This window comes from Pristiophorus japonicus, chromosome 19, assembly GCF_044704955.1.
Source record: "Pristiophorus japonicus isolate sPriJap1 chromosome 19, sPriJap1.hap1, whole genome shotgun sequence".
NCBI lineage: Eukaryota > Metazoa > Chordata > Chondrichthyes > Pristiophoridae > Pristiophorus > Pristiophorus japonicus.
In genome coordinates this window covers 1855697-1872118 of record NC_091995.1, presented here as the reverse complement: position 1 = coordinate 1872118, position 16422 = coordinate 1855697, and the positions used below count along the sequence as shown (strand labels likewise).

General features: G+C 46.6%; 1 protein-coding gene across 2 annotated transcripts in view; it reads right to left on the bottom strand.

Annotated features, from left to right (window-relative positions):
• LOC139229611 (zinc-binding protein A33-like) overlaps positions 1 to 11380 on the bottom strand; it is a 52224-nt gene extending 40844 nt beyond the window's left edge. Inside the window, exons 1-6 of one of the 2 annotated variants that reach the window (XM_070861120.1) lie at positions 10525 to 11378; positions 10349 to 10444; positions 9668 to 9901; positions 5621 to 5643; positions 5417 to 5532; positions 71 to 1932 (exon numbers count right to left, since the gene is read on the bottom strand). In XM_070861120.1, coding sequence (XP_070717221.1) covers positions 1382 to 1932; positions 5417 to 5532; positions 5621 to 5643; positions 9668 to 9901; positions 10349 to 10444; positions 10525 to 10941 — 1437 coding nt within the window. In that variant the 5' untranslated portion in view covers positions 10942 to 11378 and the 3' untranslated portion in view covers positions 71 to 1381. Of the gene's footprint in view, positions 1 to 70; positions 1933 to 5416; positions 5533 to 5620; positions 5644 to 9667; positions 9902 to 10348; positions 10445 to 10524 lie in introns of those variants that run through there. The other variant, XM_070861121.1, reaches the window with a different exon arrangement.
• Positions 11381 to 16422: the final 5042 nt, after the last annotated feature.

The window sequence follows — 16422 nt, the reverse complement described above, 5'->3', positions numbered from 1 at the left end:
GTTTGTGATTTATTTAGGTTTCCATATGACTCAGGAAAAGCAGGAGACAGGTAGAAAAGTGTTCCTTTTAAATCCATTTTTATTAAGATTCTGCAATATAATCTCCTTTACAATTCTCTTACATTCTCCATTAATAACGATCAGATAGCGAGTTAATTGTTGTTTTAAAGCAAAATGCTCAACAGTTGCTAGCCGTGGCTCAATGGGCAACACTTTCGCCTCTGAGTCAGAAGGTTGTGGGTTCATGTCCCACTCCAGAGACTTGAGCACCGCATCACAGTGCTGCACTGAGAGGGCGATGCACTGTCGGAGATGTTTTCATAGGAATTGGCACTGCCTTTTCCTGAAGATCACGATATTACTTGAAACACGATCTAAATACTGTGAAGCATTTTTGTTTCATCAAATTCCGCACAAAACCAACATCAGGTATCAGCCAGTGGGTGGTCAATACACAACATTATCAGAGCAGAGAAGCTCCAGCAACGATCACATGTTGGCAGGGACAATGGGTGGTCCCCAGGCCAGAGAGGACAGCAATAGCACATGGGATAGGGTGAAAGGCAAGTATCGAGTCTATTTTGGGTCTTTGAATCAGTGACTGTTACAGACTCGCTTGCTGCAGCTGGAGCGTAACTCAGGCGTTGCCCGCAAAGCCAGGAATTTCTGGTCAACGGCTCACCATTCTGCTTCAAGACGGAAGATTATATTTTCGGATTCCGTTCGGCAGCAGCCACAACCCTAACCCCAATCGCTCACCCTGCCGATCCTGCTCCCCGCATTTCCCCGTTCCACACCAGCTCCATTCAGCCCGGCTTTACATCCGCCAGGTTTCCGCCTCAAGATGCACTGCCAGCCCCCGCCCCCCGCACTTGGACTTCCTGATTTTGCCCTCACGGGAATTCTGGACAGAGTCTCCCTCCTCAGAATGAACTCCCCCCGCACTGGGAACGGGGCCCAGTTTGTGATGTTCCCCAGTGAGTGCTGCACAGATTGCACCAACACCCCACACTCTCTGCTCCTTAATGAAGGCGCTGAGCTGTTTATATTCAATGGCTTGACGGTTCCGCTAAAACCGCAGTCAAAGGAAGGTCACAGGGAATAAAGTTAAATGTCGATCTGGGTAATATCTCCAGAGGAATGCCAGGCTGTGGTCCCTGGAGGGAGAGACTCTATCCCAGTACAGGTTGGGCGGGGGTGATATGTTGTAGGGTGAGGATGGGAGGGTTATTCAGTGACCTGACCCTGCTGGGGTTACAGTCAAACACTGATTACAGACTGAGATACAAATGGAAATGTTCATCACACAAACACACCCGGGGAGGGAATGGAGTCAGAAACTGGAATTGGAGGGAAAATGATGGAAACAGACCCATTAATGTTAGTGTCCTTTAACCCCGCAGATTATCAGCGGTGCGGAGTTTTTCCCGCCTTCATACCACCCCGGATTGAAGATGGGAAAGATTCTCTCAGTGAAAGTGTGGGTGAAAGTGTGGAGATGGGACATGTTGTCCGCATTGTAAAATGACACCTGTCCGCCCTCATAGTCCAGGTACACCCCGATCTTCCGGGGCTTCACACTCGGGGTGAGGGGGGTCTGTGAGGGGGAGGTGAGGGCAGCATAGACACTTCCGGGTCTCAGCCACACAACCCAGTATCCAGTCTCTGGGCTCGGGGTGATTGCCCCTTTCCTCCCGGCAGACTCTCGGGTCACTCCCAGACCCCACTCAGTCTTGTTCCCCACCTCCACCTCCCAGTAGTGTCTCCCTGATGTGAATCCCTCCGATCCCAGGACAAAGGACCAGTAATCAAACCTCTCCGGGGTGTCAGGGAGCGGCTGCTGTTTGTCTCCGAGTCTCACACGGGTCCGGCCCTCAGACAGGATGAGCCAGGGACTCGCTGTGTTCGGATCCAGAGTCAGAGAGGCTGGAGCTGGGGGAAAGTTAAAATAACACAGTCAGTGATTTAAGCCGCGATTTCCGCTGTCTCGGCGGGTCGGTGGCGGGCGATGTCGGTGACAGGTCCCGGACTCGCTGCTGGCTCCAGCCCGCTGTCTGAAATTACTTCCCTGATTACACCTGTTAAGCCCCGCCCAGCGGGCCTGCCGGCCAATTGCAGGCTGCGGGTCTGATGACGTCTGGAGACCTTTGACCCACTGAAACAAATGCTATTTTTCCCACTGATCCCGCGAAAAATTCCCCGATAATTTATTGATGTGACAGAATCAAACTCTGAGTGACATTCCTTCTTCTAATCCTCAGCTTTCTGCATATTATTGAAAAATTACTTTGTCTCAGTGCTGATCAGCACGTCTGGCCAGCTGAACATGACAGTAGAAAAATAGATCAAATAAGATGCAATTATATTTAAGATGGAAAAGACAAGTTAATGATAAACTAATCAAATTCAGAGAGGATGAAACTCAAGGATTGCAAGACGCGTATTCAAATAAATGCACAAAGATATAGCACTATTTTATATTACAGTATTTCATTTTATAATTAGGATATAGAGGCATTGGAGGAAGTGCAAAATAGATATACAAGGAAATAGCACAAAAAGGTGAGAGGCTATAATTATCAGGAAAGATTGAATAGGCTCTAGAAATGGGAAAACTGAGGGGTGAAATGATAGAGGTCGTTAATATTATGAAAGGGTCTGATAGGGTAGATGTAGAGAAGACGTTTCCATTTGTGAGGAGACAAAAACTAGACACCATAAAAACATAAAATTAAGTAATAAATCTAACAGGGGATTCAGGAGAAACCTCTTTATCCGGAGAGTGGTGAGAATGTGGAACTCACTACCACGAGAAGCAGTTCAGGCAAATAGCACAGAAGCATTTAAGGGGAAGCGAGATTAACACACGAGGGAGGAAGGGACAGAAGGATATGCTGATATGGTTCGATGAAGAGGGGTGGGAGAAGGCTCGTGTGGAGCATAAACACCGGCTTGGACCTGTTGGGCTGAATGGCCTGTTTTTGTGCTGTATATACTTTGTAAAAATAAATCATCAGGCTGGGCCATCAAAGCATTGTTACCAAAACAAATTTGCAACATATGGCACCGGGAAGACGGCGGCTGACCTCGAGAGGGAACAGGGTTTGGGGGAGGGTGTAGTGGGATGGAACCCCTCAAAGTCGGATTAGTGATATGGGATGGGGGCTGGAGTTGTTGATGTCAGTTCATTGGATATATTCAAGAGGGAGTTAGATATGGCGCTTATGACTAAAGGGATCAAGGGGCATTGAGAGAAAGCAGGAAAGGGGTCTTGAGGTGAAATATCAGCCATGATCTTACTGAAAGGTGGTGCGGGCTTGAAAGGCCAAATGGCCTATTCCTGCACCTATTTTCTATGTTTCTATGTTTTTATGTTGAGTTCCCAGCTTTGGTCACCCTGGAGCCATGTCTTCGTGATGGCAATGATATCATACTCGTTAATTGCTGCCTGCGCAGTTAATTCATTCACCTTATTACAAATACTCCTCGCATTGAGGCACAGAGCCTTCAGCCTTGCCTTTTTAACACACTTTGCCCATTTAGAATTTTGCCATAGTGGCCCTTTTTGATTTTTGCCTTGGGTTTCTCTGCCCTTCACTTTTACTTTTCTTGTTTCTATCTTTTGTTTCTGCCCCCATTCCACTTCACTCTGTCTCCCTGCAAAGGTTGTCATCCCCCTGCCGTCTTAGTTTAACCCTTCCCCAACAGATCTAGCAAACACTCCCCCGAGGACATTGGGTCCGGTCCTACCCAGGTGCAAACCGTCCGGTTTGTTCCAGTCCCACCTCCCCCAGAACCGGTTCCAATGTCCCAGGAATTTGAATCCCTCTTTTCTGCACCACTCCTCAAGCCACGTATTCATCTTTGCTATCCTGCAATTCCTATTCTGACTAGCATGTGGCACTGGTAGCAATCCTGAGGTCCTACTTTTTAATTTAACTCCTAGCTCCCTAAATCCAGCTTGTAGGACCTCATCCCATTTTTTACCTATAACGTTGGTACCTATATGCAGCCCGACAACTGGCTGTTCACCCTAACCCTCCAAAATGTCCTGCTCCAAGACATCCTTGACCCTTGCACCAGGGAGGCAACATACCACCCTGGAATGTCAATTTTGGCCGCAGAAACGTCTATCTATTCCCCTTACAATAGAATCCCCTACCACTATAGCTCTTCCACTGTATTTCCTGCCATCCTGTGCAGCAGAGCCACCCACGGTGCCATGAACTTGGCTGCTGCCCTCACCTGATGATTCATCCCCCCAACAGTACCCAAAACGGTGTGTCTGTTTTGGTGGGGGATGACCACAGGGGTCCCCTGCACTACCTTCCTTCCACTGCTCTTCCTGCTGATCACCCATTCCCTATCTGGCTGTGTAAACTTTAGGTCCGGTGTGTCGAACTCACTAAACGTGTTTTCACGACATCCTCAACATCGCGGATGCTCCAGACTGAATCCATGCACAGCTCCGGTGCCGCAATGTGGTCTGTCAGGTGCTGCAGCAGGATACACTTACTGCACATGTAGTATCAGGGACTCTGGAAGCGTCCCTGAGTTCCCACATAGCACAGGAGGAGCATGACACGTGTCCGAGCTTTCCTGCCATCACTTAACCCTTAGATTAACTTTATTTAATTTGGCAACAATGATAAAGTTTACCTACTGATAAAGAAAAAGTAAATGAAGAAAAACTACTCACCAATTACGAGCCAATCACTTACCCCCTTGGCTGTGACGTCACCCTTCGATTTCTTTCTCCGTCCTTTTTTGCCTTCTCACCCTGCTACAGGTGTACCAGCTGGCTCCTCCTCGACTGCCGCTCCCCGACTGTGACTGATGGGACTTTTATAGGCCTCCCTCCGATCTCCTCCGCCTGGTCGATGAACTCCCACCGCTCAGAATGATGGGCCTTTTATAGGCCTCCCTCCAATCTCCCGCGTTTCCTCGACGAACTCACACTACTCCGACAAACGGACCTTTTCTCGGCCTCTCTCCAATCTCCCACGCCTCTCGATGTGCCCCTCAAAGTCGGGTGAGTTCCGTGGGATGGGGGGTGGGACGTGTTGCCAGGCGAGGAGGAATCATGGATTCCGTTATATCTTGAACCTGTTTTGTGATGAGCAATCTGGCTATTTTACTGACGCTGCAGTCACCGTCAGTCTGAAGGGTGAGAACATTGTTCTGTGTTGTCAATACCATACACTGCTTCTGTATCGAACCCGCACTCCTGGATCTGATATAGGGTCACAAACAGTTACACTGATTTCACACACCAGTTTCAATCTCCTTTTGGAGATTATTATATAATATTTTGTATTTAATTGCACAAATACAGAAGTTGTGTTTCATTATTTCGATGTATTCACGCAACGAGATTTTTACGAAGTCTGAAATTGGGGTGCTGAAAACGTTTTACCTGGGCTGATGTTCTCTATCATTTCTTTCCACGCTTTGTATTGACCGGGCCCTTTGAATATTCCCAGCGGCAGATTCCAGCCGTCCAATGAAAGGAGATTACCCTCGTCACTGATTCTAAAAATATGAAACATTCAACTCTAGAATTCTCGCAGTGCATTCCTTTAACAGGTGAAATAACAATTCAGTAAAGTGAACCTCATACCTTCTCATCCGGGAAGCTGCCTCCTGAAATAAAACAGAAACACAGACCTGAGTTCACAGGGAGGGTCTGGGGGCAAAATTTCAGAATCAGTGTCATACGCTACACATGGCACCAACTGAGAAATAGTTAATTAATAAAAACAGTAAAATGCTGGAAATCTCTGTGAGTCAGGCAGCATCTGTGGAGCGAAACAGAGTAAATGTTTTGTGTCTGTGAGCCTTCGTCAGAACTGAAAACCTCCGAAAATAAACAGATTGTTAAATAAATGGAGGGGCACTGAAAGGGGAAGAGGAGGGAAGAACAAAACGGAAGGTCTGTGATACTCTGGAAGACAGGAGTAATTTTAGAGACAACAGGGATGATCGCCAAATTGAGCTGGTAATAGCACAAGTTAGGAAACAAAATATGAGCCGAGATGGTGTGTGAATGGTGGAATAACTTCCAGCTGCCTTGGGAAAGAGAGAAACAAGAAAAGTAAAAGAGGGGAGGGTGGTTTGTTAAAAAAAAATGAGGGCAGAGAACAAAATATGGGCAGAGGTTATGTTCTGAAATTGTTGAACTCGATGTTGAGTCCAGAAGGCTGTAAAATACCTAAACGTAAGATTGGAACAGAGGATGCTGAGAAGGGACATTGAGGTGTACACATTGTGAGGATCCTGGATAGCAAGGGCCTATTTCCCGTGGTGGAGGGATCAATTATGAGGGGCCATAGTATTATGATGGTTGGTGGTAGGTTCAGAGGGGATTTGAGGGGGGGGGCTTCTTGATACAGAGGGTTGTGGGGGTCTGGAACTCACGGCCTGGAAGGGTGGTGGATGCAGGAATCCTCATCACATTTAAAAGGTGATTGGATGGGCACTTAAAGGGCCGTAACCTGCAGGGTTACTGACTTAGAGCTGGTAAGTGGGATTAGACTGGATAACCATTTGTTGGCTGGCGCAGATACGATCGTAAGTCATGCAGGGCATCAAATACGACCCGGGTGGTCTCCTGGACTAGTTTCGATCGGCTGGATGGGACGGAGAGGAATTTTCACGCTTTGTTCCCCAATTGGCCTGGATTTTTATCTGGTTTTTGCCTCTCTCAGGAGATCACATGGCTCTGGCTGGGGTGGAGTGTAGAATGTTTCGGTGCAAGGGGTGTCGCAGTTGTGTGGGGTGGACTGGTTGGGCTGGGTACTCTTTGCTTCCCGGCATTGTTCATAGGTTTATATGTAACCTTCAGGACTGCTGACCGAGGGGCAAGCTCGACTGGCCGTATGGCCTACTCCTGTTCCTATTTATTATGTTCTTATGTGATCGATTCTACTTTCTACACAAGCTAACTGAGAGATGGAAGAACTTCCATAGCAATTATTGAACCGGACCTCCCACAACCCGGAGTTACGCTGTGCATGTAGCACCGTGATGGGCGCTTCTCCCTGGGGATCTCACACCGCTTGGATTCAGGGCATTGAGTGTCACTTTGGTGCCTTCAGGTGCCTGGTCCGGTTGTAAGTAATGATCAGGTATATGAGCAAACTGTTTGTGCACAGCTTATTAAGATCGAAATGAAATGGAAACGGTCGGAAGAAAATGAGAATGCAGTGAGGCAGATTTCAGTAAAACGAGTAGCGAGCTAACTAGCTTGAGGCAATGGAAGAAAGATAGATACACAGAAATGAACATCAAAAATGGGATGTTTTAAAAAGTGATTCGAACAATGTAGAATAAATGTATTCTGTTAAAACAGAATGCAATTGCTAGTAGTTTTTGAGGTCCATGGTAAAATAATGAAGCAAGAAGCCTATTTAAATTAAAGCTCAGATTTCAAATGAGATGATCTTGTTGGAAATGCTTCATAGATATGTTTGAGGATCGAATACATATGGTTGATGGGACAATACAGTGAATGCAATGTACATGGAGTTTAGGAAAGCCTTGATAAGGTACCACACAGGCGATGACTAGAGAAGCTCGTGGGATATGGAATTCGGGGAGGATAGCAAATTGGATTAGAAATTACTTCGGATAAAATCAGAGAATAGCAATTAAGGGTGAGTTTTCAGGGCGAATAGAGGTGGGCAGTGGGGTCCCACAGTGATTCGTTCTGGGGCTAGAATTAATTTGATACAAGACCAAAAGAAGTGGTGAAGGGTTAATAAGAACATGCGTGAATGGGCTAAATTTTTGTTGGTCAGAATTATCTGCCAGTAAGTGTGGGCTGAGACAGGGGAAGTAACAGCAGGAATCCCACACCGAATGGATGTTGGCTTGGTGTGGTAGAAGAGCAGAAGGATTTGGGGGTATAGGCTCACAGAGCATTAAAGGCAGCTCCAGGGTTGATAAGGCTGTTTAACAAAACCTAACAAGATACGAGGTTACATAGGATTAAAGAGGATAAACGACACTGAAATAGGCCGTTCGGGCCAACCAGTCCATGCCGGCGTTGATGCTCCACTCGAGCCTACTCCTGCCTTTCCTCATCTAAATCTATCGCCATAACAGGTTGTATCACAAGGGATATAGCAGAGAAAATAAACAGGCAATGATGCAGTATTAGGCTCCACACCAGAGGGACGCTAATCTGGGTTGAATGTGGAGACAGCACAGATGGTCTCGGATGCTGCCTGGAATCAGGAAATGTAAATATGAAGAAAGAAAAAAATCAATTTATGGGGCAACACGATATAATATCATGGACTTATTTAAGTGAGACAAGGTATGTAGAAACAAACAATGGAGCTACTGAAGAGATTACAAAGTTTCGGTTTTGAAGAATGGACTCAGTCGAGAATATTTCGTGGACTTTATTGGCTTTTCTGAGGGTATTTTCCCTGTGGTGGGATCACCCTGTGCAGATAAGTAAAAAAGCTGGTGTTGGTAAAACTCCAGAGACTGCATGGCAGTTAGCTGTGACAAAAGAACTGTCAGTCATCCAGAACGGGTTTGCCCACCAGTCCCAGCTAAAGGAAGGGGGCCATGAATATTGACAAAAGAGCTGTCGGCCAGGAAGGGGGGCCACTGACAACGCCACTCTAACATGCAAAAGCATTTCTCACCTGCATCTCCGAAGGAAAGCAGAACAATGAACCCACTAGCCTGGTCAGACAAAGAGGAGCCAGGTCTTTCCCAACACAAAGACTGAGAGAGATGCCCAGATTAAGAGCCATCAGCCCAATACATATGGGTTGGATGGCCCATCACTGACCATGACTCATTTCATTTACACTCTGAATAATAATTCCCGGATCTGGAACTTTCGTAAGGCGATTCGAACCGTCCATCTAGCAATTGGGCAAGGATCAAAACCGCTTACACTACTTGTTACAAAATTTAGGATGTGCAAAGAGTTCAGAATTGGAGGAGCACAGATATCTTGGTGGGTTGTTTAGCTGGAGATGGTTGCAGAGATAGGGAGTGGAGAGGCCACGGAGTGAGTTGAAAATAAGAATGAGAATGTCAAAATTGAGATGTTTCTTAACCAGGAGACAGTTTGCGCCAGTGAGCACAGGGGTGATGGCTGGACGTGACTTGGTGTAAGTTAGGAAATGTGCCTCTGAGTTCTGGATGAGCCCAAGTTTATGGAGGGGGTAAAATCGGAGGCCAGCCTGGAGAGCATTGGACTAGTCAAGTTCATAGGTAGCAAAAGCATAGATGAGGGTTTCAGCAGCTGATGTTGAGGCAGGAGCTGAGACGGGCGATGTTACAGAGGTGGAAATAAGTGGTGTTGATGATGGCGTGGATATGTGGTAGGAATCCCATATCGGGGTCAAATAAGACGCCAAGGTTGTGAACAGCCTGGATCAGCCTCAGACAGTGGCCGAGGAGAGGGGTGGAGTTGGTGTCGAGGGAACGGAATTTGTGGCGGGACCAAAGAAAATGACTTCGACCATCCCAATAATTAGTTGGAAGAAATTGCTATTCTTCCACTTCTGGATATTGGACAAGCACCGTGACACATCTGGAACATTGCCGGGGTCGCGAGGTGAGCTGGGTGAGACCAGCATACATGACGTTGTGTTTCAGATGATGTCACTGAATGTATTTAAATAAAACAAGGTATTACCTTCAGAAATGAGACTGTGTCTTGCTCCTCCATCTGTCTCTGTAACTCGGATATCTCTCGATTAATACCATTTAACTTCTGTTGGATTCCACTGAGGTTCACATCCATTGATTTTAGAATATTCCCCTCTTGTTCCCTGAGATCTCTGATCAAACGCTGCTCTTTATCACTGAGAATCTGGTGCATTTTAGCGAACTCGGATGCGATGTGGGTCTGCAGAATGCTCGACTGTTCCTACCAAATGAAATGTGAAACATAATTCATGTACCGTGAAAAAGGGAACAAAACTAACCGAGATCCCAGAAAATCAGCACAGGGAGACATAGGAACATAGAAAATAGGTGCAGGAGCAGGCCATTCGGCCCTTCAAGCCTGCACCGCCATTGAATATGTTCATTGGCTGATCATGCAACTTCAGAACACTCCTGCCTCCTCTCTATACTCGCTGAAGTCCTCAGCCGTAAGAGCCAAATCTAAATCCCTCCTGACTACATCCATCAACTGGACTCAACAATTTTCTGTGGTAGAGAATTCCACAGGTGCACCACTCTCTGGGTGAAAAAGTTTCTCCTCATCTCTGTCCTAAATGGCATACCCCTTATCCTTAGACTGTGACCCTGGTTCTGGACTTCCCCAACATCGGGAACATTCTTGCTGCATCTAACCTGTCCAGTTCCTTACCCTAACTCCGGAAATCTGCTGTCCCTGCCGCCGTGCGGTGTCCAGAGCCGAATCCTTTCTCTTTGTAGCCGATTCCAGGGATGATTTCAGTTTATCCTGCAATTAGAAATTAAATTAGAGTAAAGTTTAAACACAAGATGTTTAAATGTTGCCAGAGATTCTACCCTCCATGTTACCCTGTACATCTGTGCAGCCTCCGTCAGTCCCACGAAGTTGTGGGTCTTGTGACTCCGCCCCTCTGTCGGGACCAGACACTTCACACAGATCAGTTTCTTGTCAGTTTCACAAAACCGCGTCAGTTCTTCCTGATGTTCCCCACAGAGATGTTTACTGTCTCTATCTTTGGCATTCACGGTTATTTTTCGAACTTTCTCCGCCAGATTCGCCAAGGCCCGATTAACCTTGAGGTTTATTTCCGGAAACTCCTCTCTGCATTCCGGGCAGCAGTTTGTCTCCTTATCCCAACACTGTGTGATACAGGAGCGGCAGAAATTGTACCCACAATCCAGCATTACTGGGTCGGTGAAGAAATCCAGACAAATGGGACAATTTAAATCTTCGGACAAACTCTCGGACTGCTGTGGGGAAGTCATGTTCTCTCTCAGCACTTCCTGATTCAATCCGCTTTCAGTTTCAATGTTTGTTTAAAGGGAGGAGCCAGAGCGAGTTTTGGCACAAACCTGCCCGACCTGTTCAGCACTGAGATGTTTACCAGTGCTCAGAGGCAAACGCCTACATTAGAATACACGAGGGAAAAGATTGAGCGTTGTTTGTGTGGAGATTTCCCAGTTGGACGTTAAGCGCTTCATCTCTTCCCAGAGAACACTGGACCTGTGGATCCAGGTTCCCGCTGACGGTGGGCGATGATTGATGGTATTCCTTCAGGAGAGAGTTGGTCCTGTTTCTGTGTGGGGAGGAGATGGCCTGGGACCAGAGATAGCTAGCCTGATGGCTAGGGACAGTGTGATCTCCTGCATTACTTTCCATGACCTAAAGGAGCCGGAGAGGAATTTTTCAGATTCTACCCACCCCCAGGAGATTATGTGACTCCCTGGGGGTTTGGAGTGTCTCTGTGACGACACATGAAGGCAGCACAACTGTATGGGACAGTCTGCGGGGACCCGATGAACTCTTCTGTTTGTTTTTTTGGTATGTTCGCAACCCAATGTTACAGGCTGTTGATGGGAAATGAAACAATCTGCTCACAGGACAGTATCAGTCAGTATTTAGATTTAATCAGTAAATTGTGGATCTATAAACAATGTTAATTAGAGAATGAAACAAAGTCTAGAAATTTATATAGCGCCTTTCACGACTACTGGATGTCTCAAAGCGCTTTGCAATCAATGATGTACTTTTGAATCGTAGTCACTGTTGTCATGAGGGAAACGCAGCAGGCAATTTGCACACAGCAAGCTCCCACAAACAGCAATTTGATAATGACCAGATAATCTGTTTTTACTTCTGCTGATTGAGGGATAAAAATTAGCCAGGACACTGGGATAACTCCACTGATCTTCTTCGAAATAGTGCCATGGGATCCTTTCAATCCATCTGAAAGAGCAGAAGGGGTCTCGGTTTAACGTTTCATGCAAAAGACAATACCTCCGATGGTGCGGCGTTCCCTCCGTACTGCACTGGAGTGCCAAGCCACAATTGTTTGTGTTCAAGTCCTTGGAGTCGGTCTTAAACCCACAAACCTCTGACACAGAGTGTGAGAGTGCTACCCACTGAGACACTAATAATAACGCACAAGAATAGAAATTGACAGCATTTTGAATGTGGGTTGTATTCGCAACTGTTTCCCATGGCAAGCTGAGGATGGAGATCCATTAACGGAGCAAAGAATAGTGTAAAAGGAACAGGAAGTAAATGGAGAGATAAATCAAACAGGATTATGGTATAGTTGCTGAAGCGGAGAGTTGGCTTAAACATGGGAAAGAATTGGAACTAAACATTCCAGGCTATAATATATTCAGGAAGGATTGGGATGAGAAAAAGACAGGAAGGAGAGGGGTGTGGGGTGGGGGCGGGGGGGAGGCGGTGGCAGTATTGATCAAGGATAATCTTACTTGAATGTAGGGGGTATGATTAAGAAGTTTGCAAATTACACTAAAATGGGCTGTGTGGTTGATAATGAAAAGAAAGCTGTGGACTGCAGGAAGATATCAATGTACTGCTCAGGTGGGCAGAACAATGGCAAATGGAATTCAATCTGGATAAGTATGAGGTAATGCATTTGGGGAAGGCTAACAAGGCAAGGGAATACACATTAAATGGTAGGGCACTGAAAAGTGTACAGGAACAACGAGACCTTGGAGTGCAGGTCCACAGATCCCTGAAGGTAGCAGGCCAGGTAGATAAGGTGGCTAAGAAGGCATATGGAATGCTTGCCTTTATTAGTAGAGGCATAGAGTAAAAGAGGAGGGAGGTTCTGCTTGAACTGTATAAAACACTTGTTAGGCCACAGCTGGAGTACTGTATGCAGTTCTGGTCACCACATTACATGAAAGATGTGATTGCACTGCAAAGGGTGCAGAGGAGATTCACAAGAATGTTGCCGGACTGGAAAATTTTGGCTATGAGGAAAGATTGGAGATGCTGGGTCTGTTTTCTTTGTAACAGAGGAGGCTGAGGGGAGACCTAATTGAGGTGTATACAATTATGAGGGGCCTGGTTATATTGGATAGGAAGGACCTGTTTCCCTTGGAAGAGGGGTCAACAACCAGGGGGCATATATTAAAATTAATTGGGGGAAGGTTTAGAGGAGATATGTGGGGAAATTTCTTCACCCAGAGGGTGGAGAGGGTCTGTAACTCATTGCATGAAGGGTGGTAGAGACAGTAACCCTCACCACATTTAACAATTACCTGGATGTGCACCTAAAGTGCTGTAACCTACAGGGCTATGGACCGAGAGTGGGGAAGTGAGATTAGGCTGGATAGCTCTTGGTCGGCCGGCATGGACACGATGGGCCGAAATGGCCTCCTTTCGTGCTGTAAATTTCTATGATTCTATAATAGGTTAGTCTCCCCCTTGGCCCAGATTCTCTAGCACAAAGGGTGCAACACATTTACCACACTTGGAATTGGTTCAATTTTAAACTTGAATGATGTTAGTTCCCCAATTAAGAACTCCACATTCACCACCTGTACATGTATGCAAATATCAGATACATCACCTTGTGTGCTGTACCACAACTACTTGTATTTATATAGCACCTTTAATGTAGTGAGTTATCCCAAGGCTCTTCACAGTAGTATTATAAGAGAAAACATTTAATACCGAGCCACATAAGGAGAAAGTAGAGCAGGTGACGCCATAGTTAGTGGAAGAAGTGGATTTTCAGGTGCGTCTGAAAGAAGGATAGAGAGGCAGAGAATTCCAGAGCAACATAAGGCACGGCCACCAATGATTGAGCGAATATAATCTGGGATGCTCCAGAGGAAAGCAGAAGAACAACACGGCAGGGTGGGGGTGCTGCTGCAGGAGATATTTTATTTCAATTCGTTCATGGGATGTGGGTATTGCTGGCAAGTCCAGCATTTACTCTCCATCTCTAAGTGCCATTGAACGGCTTGCTGTGTGATTTCAGATGACAGTTAAGAGTCCAGAGTCACATACAGGCCAGACCGGGTGAGGACAGCAGGTTTCCTTCCCTCACAGAGATTGGTGAACCAGATGGGTTTTTACAACAATTTTGTAATTTCATGCTCACCATTACTAATACGAGCTTTTTAATTCCAAATTTATCTAATTAACCGAAATTTGAATTTCACAGTTGCCATTGCAGGATTGGAACTCACATCTTTTCTGGTTCATTAAACCAGGCATCGGGATTAGCAGTCCAGTAACACAACCGCTAGGCTACCATCCCCTTAGAGCAGGGGGAGCCGATATTGATGAACTCACCGCCCACTGCCGACGACTGCCGCCCACTGCCGCCAAAATTCCTCTGCTCGAACCGCCCAGTGCCAGTGGCCTGGAGCGGGCGGGAGGGGAGAGCCGCCAGCAAGCGGCCGCTGACGTCAGCGGATGGTTGTTACATGTAAGTAGACTCCCGCACGCTGAGATGCCAGATTTGGTGCGGTCGGGAGTCGGAGGTGGACCGCTGCGTTGAGGCTGCTCTATCCTGAACGATGAGTGTCAAGATCCTGTAAAAAATGGTTTTAAATCATTTCTTTACAGGTACTCACCTGGATGGGGTCTCCTGAAGGTCCTCAGATGTTGCTCTTTTTTTGTTTGTTGATGATTTTTATATTTATCTCTTCGACCCTCCGTGGGCCCGACTCCACCCTCGGTGACACTTGGGCAGCAAGTGCCTCTGCCGCCGAGAATGAGACCTCCCGCCTGCTGCCGCTCAGATTGGTGGAGTACGTCGTCCTATTGCTACCCGCCGACCTTCGAGGGACCTCGATGATGAAAATCCCACGCAAAATACCGTCCGGTACCTCGGCGGCCATCGGCGGAATGTTGGCCATCACTTGGCCGGGCAGAGGCCTTGACCAAATTCTGCCCCATGGAGGGGCGAGGCCATGGAGGCATTTGAAAATAAGGAGAATTTTGATATTGAGGATTTGCTTAACTAGGAGCCAATTTGGTCAGCGAGCACAGGTTTTTTTTCCTCTTTCCAGGATGTGGGCATCACTGGCAAGACAGCATTTATTGCCCATTATAATTACCCTTGAGAAGATAATGTTGAGCCGGTCTTCTTGAACCGCTGCAGTCCGTGTGGTGAAGGTGCTCCCACAGTGCTGTTAGGGAGTGAATTCCAGGATTTTTGGACCGAGCCACGATGCAGGAATGGCCGATATATTTCCAAGTCAGGATGGTGTGTAACTTGGAGGGGAACTTGCAGGTGGTGGTGTTCCCATGCGCCTGCTGACTTTGACCTTCTAGGTGGTCGAGGTCGCTGGTTTTGGAGGTGCTGCCGATGAAGCCTTTGATGAGTTGCTGCAGTGCATCTTATAGATGGTACACATTGCAGCCACAGTGCACCGGTGGTGGAGAGAGTGGATGTTGAAAGCAGTGGATGGGATGTCAATCAAGTGGGCTGCTTTGTCCTGCATGCTGTTGAGATTCTTGAGTGTTGTTGGAGCTGCACTCATCCAGATAAGTGGAGAGTATTCCTGATTTGTACCTTGTAGATGGTGGAAAGGCATTGAGGATTCAGGAGGTGAGACACGCGCCGCAGAACCCAGCCTCTGATCTGCTCTTGTTGCCACAGTATTTATGTGACTGGTCCATTTAAGGTCCTGGTCAATGGTGAGCTCCAGGGTGATGGGTGAGCGGGACTTGGTATGATTTAGGACTTGGGTAGCCGAGTTTTGATCAATTCTAGTTTATTAAGCAAAGAATGTTGATGCCAACCAGAAGTGCGTTGGAATAGTCAAGCCTGGACCGAACAATGGCATGGATGAGTGCTTCAGCAATGGAGGCATGTTAGAATGATGCAAATAGGCGGTCTTAGTTATGCTGTAGATATGTGGTGGGAAGCTCATTTCAGGGTCAAATATCACACCAACATTGTAAACGGTCTGGTTCGGTGTCGGAAAGATATTAGGGAGAGGGTTGGAGTCAATGATAGGGAACGGAGTTTGTAGCATGGACCAGAAACATCAGCTTCAGTCTTCCCAATGATGAATTGGTGAAAATTATTGCTCATCTTGACAGCATCAAACAAGAAATTAGGAATGCATACAATAAAGGTACAGCAGTTGTCATGGGCGACTTTAATCTACATATAGATTGATCTAACCAAACTGGTAGCAACACGATGGAGGAAGATTTCCCGGAGTGTATTAGGGTTGGTTTTCTGGACCAATATGTCGAGGAACTAAATAGAGGGTTGGCCATCCTAGACTGGGTGATGTGTAATGAGAAAGGACTAATTAGCAATCTTGTTGTGCGAGGCCCCTTGGGGAAGAGTGACCATAATATGGTAGAATTCTTTATTAAGATGTAAAGTGACGCAGTTCATTCAGAGACTAGGGTCCTGAACTTAAGGAAAGGTAACTTCGATGGTATGAGACCTGAATTGGCTAGAATAGACTGGCAAATGATACTTAAGGGGT